Raw genomic sequence first — 14,287 nt, forward strand, 5'->3', positions numbered from 1 at the left:
AGTAGCAGATGAAGGATTTTATTGAAGATTGGCACTTCCATCAGTAGTAACAAAACACATGATGAATAACTTGTATTGAAGATTATTGACTCTAAAAAACAAAATGTTACATAATCTGAAATCCTAAACTCAAGCTATTGGCTTCAACACATACATTTTACAAGCATGTGAATCTATAGTTGCTGTCAATTTATCCACAAACTTTCTCTTCAATGTCTTGTGCTGCATAAAATACCAAACATAATGTTATGAAATAAACAAAATTACTATAAAATTATTATGTAACATGTGTAATGGTCTTACAGAAATTGAACTGAAAACAAGCATAAGGACTAACATATACTTTAACCAAAGATAATAGAGAAAAAAATGTAAGTACTGACGCAGTGTAAGTTTTCTACATTGTCGTTGTATCATCTACCATTGATTTATAATCATCATTGACTCTCAAATAAAAGTAATACAAATGAATGGTAGATAATGCATTGACTGTGTATAAATCTTTTCATTATCGGTACATAGATATTACGATCAAGATAGTAATGATGTATGCTTATAAAAGTACCTCCCAAAGATCTCTGGCTTCAACAACAGTTTTTGTTGGAATATCAATGTCATCCCAATTTGCTGTAATGGAATTTCTGAAAGGGCTTCTATTAAGCAATACAACTGCTACCCTGTATCCTGAAAGGGGACCTGCCCAAATCTGTTCAAAAAATGCATGCTTATATTATTATGAGTTATGATTATCACCGGAATCGAATCTTTGACCTGTTGGTCATCCTGGTGATCCAGCAGGGTCTTACAACATAGAAAGAAACAACAAAAGATATGTTGAATATGCCAAAAGCAATATAATTTATACCTCAATATCACCTTCCATCCTAACCTTTTTAGCTTGTATACCAAGTGGATCTAACATAGGGGAGATACATAACATTAACATAACAGTGACAAAAAAAATCATTACATTGCATGTTATATAATGAACAATAAATCATAGAATGACCCTTATTATGCAACATCATCATAATCACCTTGGTTAACTGCAATAACTTCCTCATTAGTGATTATTTCTTTAGTCTCTTTAGTCATATTTCTAATGTCACATCCAAGAAGAAGAGGAGCCTGCAACAATTTACATAAGAAATATAAGGAAATGCTTTCACATAAATCAAAGAGTTTCGCTTGGTGTAAGACCCCGCTAGATCCCCATGATGACCAAAAAGTCAATGTTCGATTCCTGGGAACGATACTTGTTGGGAGGGGCAGACATACACCCCGAAAGGGATTAGTTCCTTACCCAAAAGGGTGAAGGGATACCCTTGGTAGTACAAAAAAAAAGAGTTTTGCTTGGTAGAAAAATTGGACATGAGTATTTATATTTTAGTGATTCTAAATCAAATATTTGTGATACCTTAGAAATAGCCCATAAACTGAAGTGAACAATATATTCATCTTTAGTCATTCCTCCATTTCCAACTTCAAGCATGTCAGGATCTGTTGATTTTTCACTCATAACTAAACCAAAATCCAAACAGAAAATGGTTTCAATTTCACATGAAGTTATGCTAATGAAATTCTAACCATTCCAACCACCAGGTCTTGCAAGATCAGCATAAACTTCATTCATATCAGCCCTTGTAATCATACTGCAAAAAGAGCATAGTTACTTTTATTAGCTACTAAACCAGTTTCATATTTTGAAACTTTGATGTATCAGCAACATACACTATTTCATAGAATGCACAAATTTGATTACCTTTCCCATGAATCGTTTATGTCACCAGTAGTTCTCCAACTATTTCCCACTTTAGCACCCCATAAAGCTGGGTGCATGTCTCCCCTGAAGAATAAAGAAAGTGTAAAATTTCATGACCATCTACAATTTTTGTTCCTATAAGTCATACTTGTTTTCAACTTCACCTTACATAGTTTTTCAATTCAGTGATTATATACAACAACAGCAACCAACATGGTTCATTCATGTTATAACAGCGTTCGTTGAACTTATGGTACAAGGACCAACATGATCCAAGTGAAGATACTTATCATGTATAGGGACTACAACAACAATCAAGCCTTATTCTCATTAGATGAGGTCGGCTACATGTATCGAACGATGCCATAATGTTCTATCATAAATCATGTTTATGGACAAAGCTTTATACATACCATGTATAGGGAGTGAACTGAAAATAAAATCACGGATAGATACAAAAACCATACTTTAACCGAAATAAAATTACCATTCACAGAGTGAGAAGAATATTGGACGGCCTGCCTTCATCAAAGCCCGGGTCATGATAGGGTATCTACATATATTATATGAATACCATAGTATTAAAATTAATATGTGATGATTAAATTGGAACATTGAAAAATTCGATTGCGATTTGATCAAGAAAAGATTATGGTAATATACAAATATACTTTCGATCTACCTAGAAGTAGGTTTTGATCCATCATTGTTACAGTTATCATACTTCAAATAATCAATACCCTGTAAAGAAAGCAATATAATAAGCACAATGTTCATACTAAGAAAAATTATGAATAGTAAATCAGCACAATGTTTAATACCCATGATGCAAAAGTCTTAGCATCTTGAAACTCGTGATTTAGTGAACCAGGCATTTTTTTGCTACAAGTAAAATACCTACAAAAAGAAAAATCATAAAAAGCTTAGTTTGAAAGAGTTGAGACTTAATTTGTTAAGGTATTTATCTAAGTTCATATATATATATATACAAATATATAGATACCCTGCATCTGAATAAATTCCAATCTTAAGACCCTTGCTGTGAACATAATCTGCAAGAGCTTTAATGCCAGAAGGAAATGTTGAGTTCTTTGCTACTAGATTACCCTGTTAGTTTAATTCAATGCAAGAACTATGAGTAACATGGTAAGAAACGAAAATCGAGCATATAAAAAACATTTCATCCATACCTTATCGTCGCGAATTAATTCAGCCCAACAATCATCTGCAGGAATATTAAATTATATATCAAGGTCAAGTACATGTGCTTATGAAATGTTGCAAAGTAAAAATTGAATTACAAAAATTACTAGACTCGAAAATAGTTGTACCTATATTGACATAGGTGTATCCAAGCTTGGAAAGCCCAGTGGAAACAAGGGCATCAGCTGTAAACACGAGTGAAAAATTTACAATCAGGTTGCAGTGTTGTTTAAATGGATCTTAGCTAACAACGCATAATGACTCGACTATATAATAACGAGAAAATTACACTGATTTCCTTTGAGATTTGACAAATTACGTTGAATGTATCTCTTGTTCCGAAAACTATACTCGCCATCTCAATTGAGATTCCATTATCATTACATTTGCCTCCATTATAAGGGAAGTGATCGTAATTACACTTAACATAAGGTAAGCGTAACTATCCAATCTGAAGGGTGTTGAATGTAATTAAGTTAAACTTCAGAGAAGTCAGTTTAATTTCCTTTCTAATAAAAAGCCATATAACTTAAGGTAGAGTAAGGGTATGCTATTAGTAAAAATGGACTAAGGCAAATAAATACATGGCCTTCTATGCATCAATGTAAATCATCCAAAGTCAAGACAAAAATGAAGAGAAAATCCAATTGCATATAATAGAATGGAAAAGTACAAAATTTTAAATGCTATTTGGGAAAAAGGAATAGTAATAATTGACATGATACCTCCAAAAGAATTGTTAAAAGTCACATAACATATGAACATAGAGAAAAAGATGCATATACTGACATTGTAAGAGTTTTTACACTATTACTAAAAGTAAAAGTAATACAAATGAATGGTGGATGTTACAATAACTATATACAAATCTTACACTGTCAGTGCATAGATATTATACTCATGATAGGGTATGGATAACCAAATACCTGTTTCTCTGATCATTTTTTCATCAATTTGACAGCTAAAATGATTCCAACTGTTCCACCTGCATCAAAAAGGAAACATTGAATTTCTCAGTGTCATAAATTGTGATTAATTGTTACTATGCCAAGGCAAGATGATTATGTGAATATGAAAGGAAAATTGGAAATTCTATGAAGCACTCATCAAACAGTTAACAACATTAGACCAGGTACACTAATCCAGGAATACCAGTTTGTTTAGGCTTAAAATAAGTGATTTTGACAAGTGATTGTTTGAGAAATTGAAAGAAAAAAATAGGTTCTAGAAAAGCTAAATTTAAGGAATACCCCTTTTGTTAGGCTTAAAAGAAAATTATTCTGCAAATATTTTTTTTATAAAAGTGCTTTTTTTGACAAGTTGAAACGAATTCCTTCTCAAAAAAGCTTATTTTATCTTTGGCTTTATTTTAGTGAAATCCAACAAACATGCAAGTGTTAAAAGTAATTATTTTATCATAGATTCATAGCCAACAGTGTTTACCATAAAGCAATGAACAAGAGAAACTAAGATTCTAAAAGCACTCAGCAATAAATAAAAAAGAAAACAATAGAGCAGACATTAATTCATGAAAAAAGTGATTCCACAAAAGTGATTAATGAATGAAGATTAGATTAGAGAAAGAAAGATGCATACCCCATAGGAGGAGTTCTACCAAGTCCATTAGCAAGAAGATTTCTTCTACCAAGTCCTGATGCTGAAGCTGAATCAACACAAGTCAATAAAATATGAAAAAGGGTCATCAAAGTCAATAACATTTCACATACAAATTTTCTTCTCTCCATTATTTTTCACTTCACCAAAAAGCTACTACTACTACTACTTTCTTTTGAAGTTACTCAGCTTGCAATGTGATACAGAGAGAACATGATCCCTTATGTATTTATAGACAAATAATCAGAAGACACTATCATGTGACGGACCATATTTGATATCTCACAGTTTGTGCCATTACATATGTTATAAGTTTGTGATTGGTAAAAAAATACTTAATAATTAAATTTTAACTTAAATATATTTTTTCTAACCAATTTGGACTGACACAAACTGTGGAACAACAGATGTGTGACTTACTTGAATTTAGGTGTTCTCTTGTACTTTTACACGAGTAAAATAATGACTTTGTCACGAATAAATGTCACTCCCGATAATCGAATATTTAACAGATAATTTGGTATTGTCTTTTACTAATAATATGTGAAAATATAATTTACTCACTAATTTTGTGTGTTATCAATTAATTAGTTGGTCTCTAACCAAATTAACTCACAATATGTGAAAACTAAATTTATCAACTTGATTAATGACACTATCATCCATAATGTTAGTATATATGTTATGATTTTATGTATTAGTACTATTCTCCTATAAAAACATGTGCTATGATTTTATTGAAAACAATGTCATAAATGATATAGTATCATCTTATCACAGTGTTTAGTTTTTATGATTTTTATATTTAATGACATTCCATTTTATTATTATAGACTTTGTTATCTAAGTCAACATGATTTCTCCCATTGAACCTTAGTTTTCTCCTTCATGGGTATGTATCATGTAAATATTGATTGGGTTTTCAAGCTTATGCTGAATTCTGAGTATGAATATATAATACTCAAAGTCATTATTTTTGTAAAATATGCACCATTAACTTATCTTATCTTCCCTAAAAATCTGAATGATTGATTGCCATTATTATTTTCTTTAATTGATTTTATAGGTTTTAACACAAGTAAGGTAATAATATTAAAATTGGATATGTTATAATATATATTAATAAAAGTGGATAAGAAGAATCTGACAGTAATCACGAGTCATGCAGAGACAGTAGCTGTTAATGAGTCACGGTGTAATTTGTATGTATAGATATGAAGATAGGCATCCAAAAAAATGAAGTAACTTATTCATTGAATGAGAAAAATATAGGAGCACATCTACTGTCCCACAAATTGTACCACTGGATATACTATAAGTCTACGATTGATTATAAAAATGTTTTTTAAGTTAAAAATTATTAATTAATTAATTAGTAGTGTAACAATTTATGGGACAATGAATGTGTACCCGAAAAAGATATATGCAATTGAGGCTCAATTTTGGAATGTTTAATATTTTTTGTTACTACCAAAGGTATCTTTTCACCTTTGGTAAAGAACTCATGGTATGTGGTTGCCCCTTCTAACAAATATTGTTCTCATGAATTGTACATTTGATCTTTTGGTTACATTAGGAATCTAGTTAGGTCTTATATTATTAGATCAATACATTGTTGATAAATGATATTTGCAAGTATCTCTCGTGGTGCTTGGATTAAATATAGTTGATTCCAAATGGAATGAAGTAATACCTAAATTAAAAATAGTATTAAGTTCAACCCATCACATAGTACATATAAAAAAGGAGAGACAAGAAGTGAGGGAACAAGACAATAAATGACAAATAAGACTTTCTTAAAGAATAGGATAACAATAACACACGAGAGTTGACTATGTCTTTCTTAATTAAGGATAAATTTTTTGTCTCTCTACACACAAAATAAGACTTTCTGTAAGTGATATTTGTCAATGTATTAACCATACAAATACTTAAAAGGATGATCCAACCATTTTCACTTTGTTTTTTGTTTTCATTGTTCATCCATTTCCACAACATTCAAACCTTTTAGGCATGAATATGATAATGTTTCTAACTCAATCTTAAACTCTACAAAGATAGTGTGTACAACACTGAGTTTGGTGCTGGAAGCCTTTTGTGGCGCTTGTGCAAACACCTATTGACTCAAGTGCAAGGCACATAAGTTAGCAGATCAGAACCTGCAAAAGTTCACACAACCCCTACAAGCACAAGAAAATGTTTATAACTTGCAACAACTATTTATGCCAGTGTACCACTATTCAACCGTTTAAAGCGATTAGTCTCCGACTATTAGACAACCTTAATGCACACCAACAAGAAAAGAAAAAACTAATTAGAAGAAAAACAGTATTTTAGAAACACGTGCATCTTAAGCCGAAGCCATTATTATGCCAAGGCAAGCTAGCAAGCTGGGCTATTCCTTTGAAGAAAAGAGGGTGCAGGTCGGACATACGAGAAGTCCTTGAAGGGGTTTCCACCGTTTGGACTGGTGGCCGGCGAGTCCACCACAGGCATATCAGTCCATCGCTTCTCAAAGTTGGCAACACAGTGCATCCCAGCAACTTCAGGCCTAAAGCTTGGTTGGATTTCTCTTGCATCCAACTTATTCCAGTTGATTGGTTTGAACCATTTGTGGCCTTTGATTTCCTCAATCCCCTTAGCTCCATTACCTAACCGCTTACACGCCTCCTTTTGTAGCAGCTGCAATAGAGAGAGCGATGATTTTATCTAACTTCTGTTAACCAGCAATACAAATAGAAGGAAAGTTCAAGATCGAATGTAAACTAAGCTATGAAGTTCTTGTAAGCTCTTTTTAGCTTATTTTAATAAGCCAACAAAGAACCTTGTGAAACTAAACTCTTTCTAGCTAATAAAAGCTTATTGAATAAACCCTTAACACATGCATTAGCTATCATTCTCAAAAGAATCCTTATTTTACTGAGAACCCGCTATGTCGGGGCAATTTAAACATCTCCTTTGCATGCCTAAAAATTGATGGTAGTGTTTGAACACGGATAAGTAATATATAAAGCTTACTATGTGCCAGATGCTTGTATATTATTTCAAATGATGACAAGTTTGTGTGATGAGTATATAATAAAGGAAATTTGTTCTTTGTGAACTAGTTCTTACCCCTTTCAACAGAGCATGTGCTTCACTAGACAAAAATGTCGGCAGTTTTATCCTGTCTTTAACTATCTTCTGCTGAATTTTCTCACGGTTCCCACCACAGAATGGCGGCTGCAGAGGAGTGAAATAACAAAAACAATCATTTAGAGACTCCAAAAGGACATAGAAGTTGTGCAGTTACAAGTCAATTCAACTTACAAGCATACAGCACAACAAAATGTGTACGAGAAACGAATTTCCAAGAAAATAAATGCAAACCTTTCCAGTAAGCATCTCAAACAAAAGGATGCCCACACTCCACCAATCAGCAGCCTTATCGTGGCCCTTGCCGAGAATAATTTCAGGTGCCATGTACTCCAATGTTCCACACATGGAATTAGATCTTGTACTCTCTTCGAATCGTTTGGCTAAGCCAAAATCAGTTAACATAACCTAACAGATACAAATAACTCTAGGTTCAGTTATAACATGTACAATCTACAAGGTAGAAGTGAGAGTTAATAAGAGCTCATTTGTTTAGGTTTCTAAGAACTATCATTTCTTAAAACAAATGTAATTAGGAGTAGCTATATTTTATAGCTTCTGAGAAAAACTTTTTTTCTAGACAGGAGAGACAAGTAAAATCGCTTCTCAAACTTGTAGCCAAACGCAAAATAGCTTCTGATTTTATATAAATTCTTTGCCAAAATGTTTTTGGAGAATTTTTTTTTCCGAAGCCTAAACAAATGGGCCTTAACTCAGTATGCAAACATTACAGAGGAAAGAGATCGTACATGCCCATCAGCATCCATTAGGATATTTTCGGGTTTCAGATCCCTGTGCATAATCCCATTCGAATGGAGATGTGAAACTGCAGAAACAATCTCGGCAGCATATATGCGTGCTAGATCCTCTCTGAAAATCAAAATATTAGAACTATAGATTCATGCAGTAAATTAAAAAAACATAAATAAAAAAACTCCAGACAAAAGTTACCTGAAAAGGCCCTGGTGATAAAGCTGAAAGAAGAGATGACCTCCGTTTACAAAATCCAGCACAAGATATAATCGGTATTTTGTCTGAAGCAAAATATACGGAACACATCACTCTTGACAATACAAAGCATTCTACTAACAAATAACCCAATTTTGGATATAGGTAAGGAAAAAAAACCATACCATAATTTTAGATTTTGATAACATACATAATGATCATGACATACACTAAACTAGGAAGACAAAATAAATAGCATTTTGAAAGAAAAAATATATAATAATAAATCTGTCCAGATGTTCTATTATGTTGCCACATGATGCACCGATAAATCTTCCATTCAAATTCACTGTTTTATCATGTTGCCATGTGGTACATTATTAAGCCCTTTCCTCATTCATTTTTCATGTTTTAACCGTAACCTTTTACTGGGTTCATGTGCTAGTTAAATATACATCATCATGGAAACGCAAAAAGAGGCTATTAAACCTTACTGTTACAAAAACATTTATTAAAAAAATACCTGAAAAGAGTATCTGAGTTGAACAACATATGGATGCTCTATTTTGGTCAAAATATCCCTTTCAGCTTTCATGTACTCAGCATGGTTCTTCTCCATAATTTTGTCCTTCCGCATAACCTTCATAGCATATATCTCAGAAGTACCCTTTTTCCTCACTTGGTATACTTTAGCAAATGCACCTTGCCCCACAACCTTCAAAATCTCAAAATCTTCAATGCTAACTCTCTGAATCTTCATGAGATTTCCATCTTCACCATTCAAAGATTCCTCAACAATAACATTTTTAAAGGAAGATTCTTGGAGTTCGTCAATGGTCTCTCCGGTGACATGCTCCACTAGTTCCAATGAGTCCTTAGTCTCATGTATGGTGAGTTTGCTAAGCTTAAACGATTGACTAACACAAGTAGAAGGACCAACGAGAGAATGTGAGCGAGTGTAAATGACTTCTGGGTCATCATAAACCAATTCATTCGATTCTTCAACAGACTCAGCAGCAAAGGAGTCGATGTTATTCACTTCTACCGATGCTGGAACAGTAACTGGACCAAAGACATCCGAAAAATCTAGCTCGATGTTATCCGTGTCAATGGTATTAGGAAGGCTAGCAGGAAGGAGTAACTGATTCTGTAATGGTTTGTATTTACGAGCCGAAGTCAAACCAGAAAAGCTAGAGGAAACCATGTCTTTCACCACTTAATAACCAAGGGATCTAAATATGCTGATCGCCAAACTAAATAAAGACTATAGGTTAAGCAAGCCGAAGTTCCCAAAGACCCCCACTGCTGATGGATTCATATCAATGGCGTGAAGTAGGAGAAAGTTGATGTATGCAAATGAAGTTCCCAAGAATTTTGGCAGCAAGCACAGCAAAATCCAGCAGAAGAGGTTGTTGTTTTTGTTTCCCGAATCACAGGAAACCAAGTATGCTCCAGTGGTTGTTGAACTCATGAAGATCCAATTAACAATCTGCATTTCAATCAACATAAAAAAAGGAAATAAAATGAAAACGACAAGACAAACACAATCAATAACAATTACTGCCGCTACCATAAGCTAATCTAATCATAATAACAATGCTTTAAGGGTAAGTGCAACATCACAGGCAACAAAAGGAAAAACAATGAAAGACACTGTGTTTCTGTTTCTGCGTCCCATCATGGTTGAATGCATATTTGTAAAAAGCTACTCAATGTAGACTTTCACGTTCTGTGCGTTGTCAAGCGCAAATCCAAACATGCACTTAACTGAGTCAGGACCAAAATATGAGTTAACTTTTGGTACGAAAACTAATCATGTCCCTTTAGGAACTAGGGTCCTGATTAGTTCACACTTCACTGTTTTAGGAACTAATCATGTCCCTAAAATGATGTAAAGTCCCCAACACTAGAAATCTTCAAGGTGTTGTTAGATTTTTTTAGAGAAAGCCCCAAGCATATATTTATACCAACTTCCATGTTAACGGAAAACAACATCAGAAATGAAAACTGAGAGAGGGATAACTGGAAGTTTCAGTTGTATTCAAAATATTCCAAAATTATTGAATCTTGAATCCAATAGTTATTTGGAATTAAATAACAGATCTATAAGAAAAATCCAGATAGAGTGAAACACGGACCCAAATACATAAAACAAAATAAACAGACGCAATTCATATTCTATAAGTCATTAATTCATTACTATTTATCTTAATCTAATCATGAACATAAATGTTATTATCAAATTAAATCAGCAAAACACACAATTAAGAAAAAAACATACCCAACCTACATGATGCGATTAAAAAACAAAACTTTGAAGTAAAGGGTAACTGAAAAACAAAAAAGTTTGTAATGGGCATACACGTTTTTGGGTGAACTACATCAACAAAACATACAATTAACAAATACAATTATTAACCTATATGATTCGATTGAAAAACAAAAGTTTGAAGTAAAGGGTATCTTAAAAATGAAAACTTTGATGGAGAAAGAGGAGTACCTAGGAAGGTTGCGTGGAAGAGATGCAAAGAGGAAGATGAATAAAAACGTTGTTAATGTTATTTGTGTGGCGAAACCAAATATAAGCACTTGTCTCGGGTCGCGCATATTTGGAATTTCAATATTCTCTTTTACACGTGGCAATGTATGAGAGGGTTACAAGATCAAGTGGATTACAAGCACTCTAAGGAATATGCCCTTTGGAAATGGTTTCTAAATAAGTGTGTCATAATAAAACTTAATAGAAGAATATATATTTTTTCATTTATGTTGAGGGAATTAATATTTACCTCACTCTTTTTTAATATTATAAGATACCTTATACATTATTCATCTTTTTTATATGGAAGGAACAAACATTCTCCATCACAAAACAATCATGTTTCTTTACCAACGGACGTTGGTTCAAGTGGTATATGTTTGATTCCCCTGAAGCAAGGTCTCGAGTTCGGTTCTTGTGGATGCAAAAAATGTCCGCTGGGAGAGTTAGCCCCAGGTATCTGTAGATGTTCCCGGCTCGGACATGATTGCCTTCAGTGCGAGGATAACTGTGGGAAACAAAAAAAACAATCATGTTCTTTAAAAATATATATATATATTAGTTTATGTTTTTATGATTTTTCATTTTTTTAATTAAGTGTGATTTTTTAATTGGATGGAGACATATGATTTACATTCTTATTTTCAGTACTTTTCCCTTATTCAAACTAGGGTAGCATGAGTCGGCTTGGGTCAGATAAGACTTACCTCTTACTCGATCCTAAATATTTGTCAAATCATTTGTAATCCATAGCTTTAATATTATTTTTTGGTACTATTAAAAGTATATCGTCACTTTTTTTTAGTAAGGAACTAATCTTTTAAATAATGAGTAATACATTTGTATAATAATAATATTTTCAAGGAAAAATTTAGATACTGGAAATATATTAATAACTTAGAGAAGTAAAATTTGGGATATTATAAGAAGTGTTTTTTTGAATTACAACACATTATTATATTCCATAAAAATACATCTTTATAGAATCTATATTCCATCAATTCTTATGATATTTTTATTGAAATAAGAATATTCCTTCTTTATTTGTTGTTGTGTGATATTTTTATTTCTTAAGAATACTTTTTGAAGAAGAATATTCACATGTTAATTCTTACACAAAAATGTGGACCGAAAATATAGAGAAAAAAAAGGAAATAATTTATTATTATAAAATATAAAATGTGTGATATGTCGTAAAATTCAAATAAGAATAAATTTGATACAACTATTATAAAATGATATGATGGTCCCAAATAAGAGTGAAATTAATATTTTTCAATGAAAATATTGTCACTTTTATGTGCCCCACATTAGTTTCTTTCTAATATTTCATATTTCTTACATTATATGAGATTTACTACTCCTCTCATGATATTGAGATATTAAACCAAAAATATGGTATTCATTCCAATATCATTTTCTTTCCACTACACAAAATCCCAACACTTAGATATCTATTCCCACTTCTTATCAATAGTCAAATCTACTTTGTTTGTTCACTTCATTGCATTGTTTTGCTTCATCCATAAACACTATGGTTGGTTCCATCCAATCATCTTTATGGAATCCTCTCATTCATACATATGTCGGGGATGAAAATACAGGTATAATATCACTATTGATATTCAATGTGGAGGAAGAGAAGTTTAAGAATATGGAGCTTCAACCAGAGTTAGTTAATGGGAGTCATAAGGTGATCTGATGGTGAAGAGAGTGGTCGTAAGGAATGGAGTGTAGGAGGTTGTGGGTTTGAGTCCTACCATCAACAAAAAATAGGAATTATAAGGTGGTTGATGGTAGGGTGTAGGAGGTTGAAGGTGAAGTCTCACCCACAACAAAATACTAACATACTAACAATTACCGATAAAAAAACCAGAGTTAGTTAATGTATATTATTATTTTAAGTTTGAAGTTATTGTGATTGTGGTAACCCACAAATAGGAGTATAAATATTATCTTTGGTATGCGAACAAGTATAGAGTTAAGGAGTACAATGACTTGTTAAATCTAACCTTTCATCGATTAAATTATTATTCTAAGTTGGTTTTTAAATGAGTTTTTAAAGTTGATTTGATTACATAAAATAATTCAAATGTAAAAGAAGGATATAGGGAGTTGGATTGAGGTTCATACTCATTATCCATATACAACTTCAATTGTAATGATTACTCCACACAAATGACCTCAATATTACTAAAAGTTAATGTCTTAGTCAAATTAATAACTTATGTAACAAAGCTGATTTTTGTGTATTTGCGCTCAAAGCATCAGGTTTTGCTTAGTCAGTCGAACCGGCCATTCACATTGAAGATCCATCAGTTAGGAACAACATATCCAAAACTCAGCTCGATCCAAGTGTGAACGAATGAATTATCGTGATTTTACTTGGACTAGTCATGACTAAATTCTTGTTTTTGTTCAGAACTTATCTTAAGCCTACAAAATACTTTAGAGGTGAGACTTGACCAATTAAATAAGTTTTAATCATGTTTTAGTATAATTTCGTTCATTTGAGTTGATTATGTAGTTAAAATGTCATAAAAAAAGTATATAAAATATAATCAGATCCAAGATTGTGTCTTTTTAATAAACCATTCCTATATTAATGATGATTGGTGTGACATATGGGTAATAAAGAGTATGGTATATGGCTGAGTCATGAATAAGAAGTGCATTCATATATAAGGAGGAACAAGAGATGTATTTGGGCTAGGTAAAAGTCCTAAGGTTATAGTAGTAGTAGATAAACAAGGACAAGTTTCTCTACCATCTTTTAACATCAATAGCCAAGAGATGATGGATCTTCATATTCAAACGGTAAGCTAAATATTTTAATGCCAATTTGGATGATGTATCTTTATATTTGCTCGACTTTAAGTAATTATTTTGGTGCTTAGATTTATGATGAATTGCATAAACCTTGTTATGTATTACTTATAGGATGGTAAAATGGGTTTGGCCCGATGGGTCAACCCGTTTAAATATGTGTTTTTAGCGGATTTGATGATGTATCTTTATATTTGCTTGACTTTTTTTAGTTATCCTACAAATATTTTTCAAAACAATATGATCTTTTTTTGTTTATA

General features: G+C 32.3%; 2 protein-coding genes across 4 annotated transcripts; both read right to left on the minus strand.

The window, feature by feature from the left end:
• LOC109325093 (alpha-galactosidase 1-like) lies at positions 1-4,786 on the minus strand. Of its 3 annotated transcripts, none has more exons than XM_019557240.1 (15): positions 4,562-4,785; positions 3,892-3,950; positions 3,094-3,150; positions 2,953-2,987; positions 2,766-2,869; positions 2,584-2,659; positions 2,445-2,503; positions 2,250-2,315; positions 1,763-1,846; positions 1,588-1,652; positions 1,418-1,500; positions 1,020-1,128; positions 866-891; positions 566-706; positions 1-222 (listed from the first exon to the last, which is right to left on the minus strand). In XM_019557240.1, exons 1-15 carry the CDS (start codon positions 4,708-4,710, stop codon positions 130-132), a joined length of 1,206 nt encoding a protein of 401 aa, XP_019412785.1. In that variant the 5' UTR covers positions 4,711-4,785; the 3' UTR covers positions 1-129. The 3 variants fall into 3 exon arrangements, 2 of the variants coding, with proteins under 2 accessions (XP_019412785.1, XP_019412784.1); XM_019557239.1 differs by having other exon boundaries at positions 866-915; positions 1,038-1,128; positions 4,562-4,782; XR_002105079.1 differs by lacking the exon at positions 866-891 and having other exon boundaries at positions 1,038-1,128; positions 4,562-4,786.
• LOC109325700 (serine/threonine-protein kinase AtPK2/AtPK19-like) lies at positions 6,699-11,272 on the minus strand. The gene is made up of 7 exons (XM_019558219.1): positions 11,163-11,272; positions 9,186-10,151; positions 8,666-8,748; positions 8,464-8,584; positions 7,949-8,122; positions 7,694-7,801; positions 6,699-7,261 (listed from the first exon to the last, which is right to left on the minus strand). The coding sequence occupies exons 2-7, from the start codon at positions 9,864-9,866 to the stop codon at positions 6,962-6,964; spliced, it is 1,467 nt and encodes a 488-aa protein (XP_019413764.1). The 5' UTR covers positions 9,867-10,151; positions 11,163-11,272; the 3' UTR covers positions 6,699-6,961.

This window comes from Lupinus angustifolius, chromosome LG13, assembly GCF_001865875.1.
Source record: "Lupinus angustifolius cultivar Tanjil chromosome LG13, LupAngTanjil_v1.0, whole genome shotgun sequence".
Lineage (NCBI taxonomy): Eukaryota > Viridiplantae > Streptophyta > Magnoliopsida > Fabales > Fabaceae > Lupinus > Lupinus angustifolius.

Coding starts and splice junctions, on each gene's coding strand:
- LOC109325700 (XM_019558219.1), bottom strand. CDS start 9,866: ATGGTTTCCTCTAGCTTTTCTGGTTTGACTTCGGCTCGTAAATACAAA. Junction 8,123..8,463: donor TAATGGATGCTGATGGGCAT/GTACGATCTCTT, acceptor TGTATCTGTTAG/GTTATGTTAACTGATTTTGG. Junction 7,802..7,948: donor TTGAGATGCTTACTGGAAAG/GTTTGCATTTAT, acceptor ACTCCTCTGCAG/CCGCCATTCTGTGGTGGGAA.
- LOC109325093 (XM_019557239.1), bottom strand. CDS start 4,710: ATGGAGAGAAGAAAATTTGTATGTGAAATGTTATTGACTTTGATGACC. Junction 2,988..3,093: donor ATACACCTATGTCAATATAG/GTACAACTATTT, acceptor ATATTCCTGCAG/ATGATTGTTGGGCTGAATTA. Junction 1,129..1,417: donor GTTTATGGGCTATTTCTAAG/GTATCACAAATA, acceptor AAATTGTTGCAG/GCTCCTCTTCTTCTTGGATG.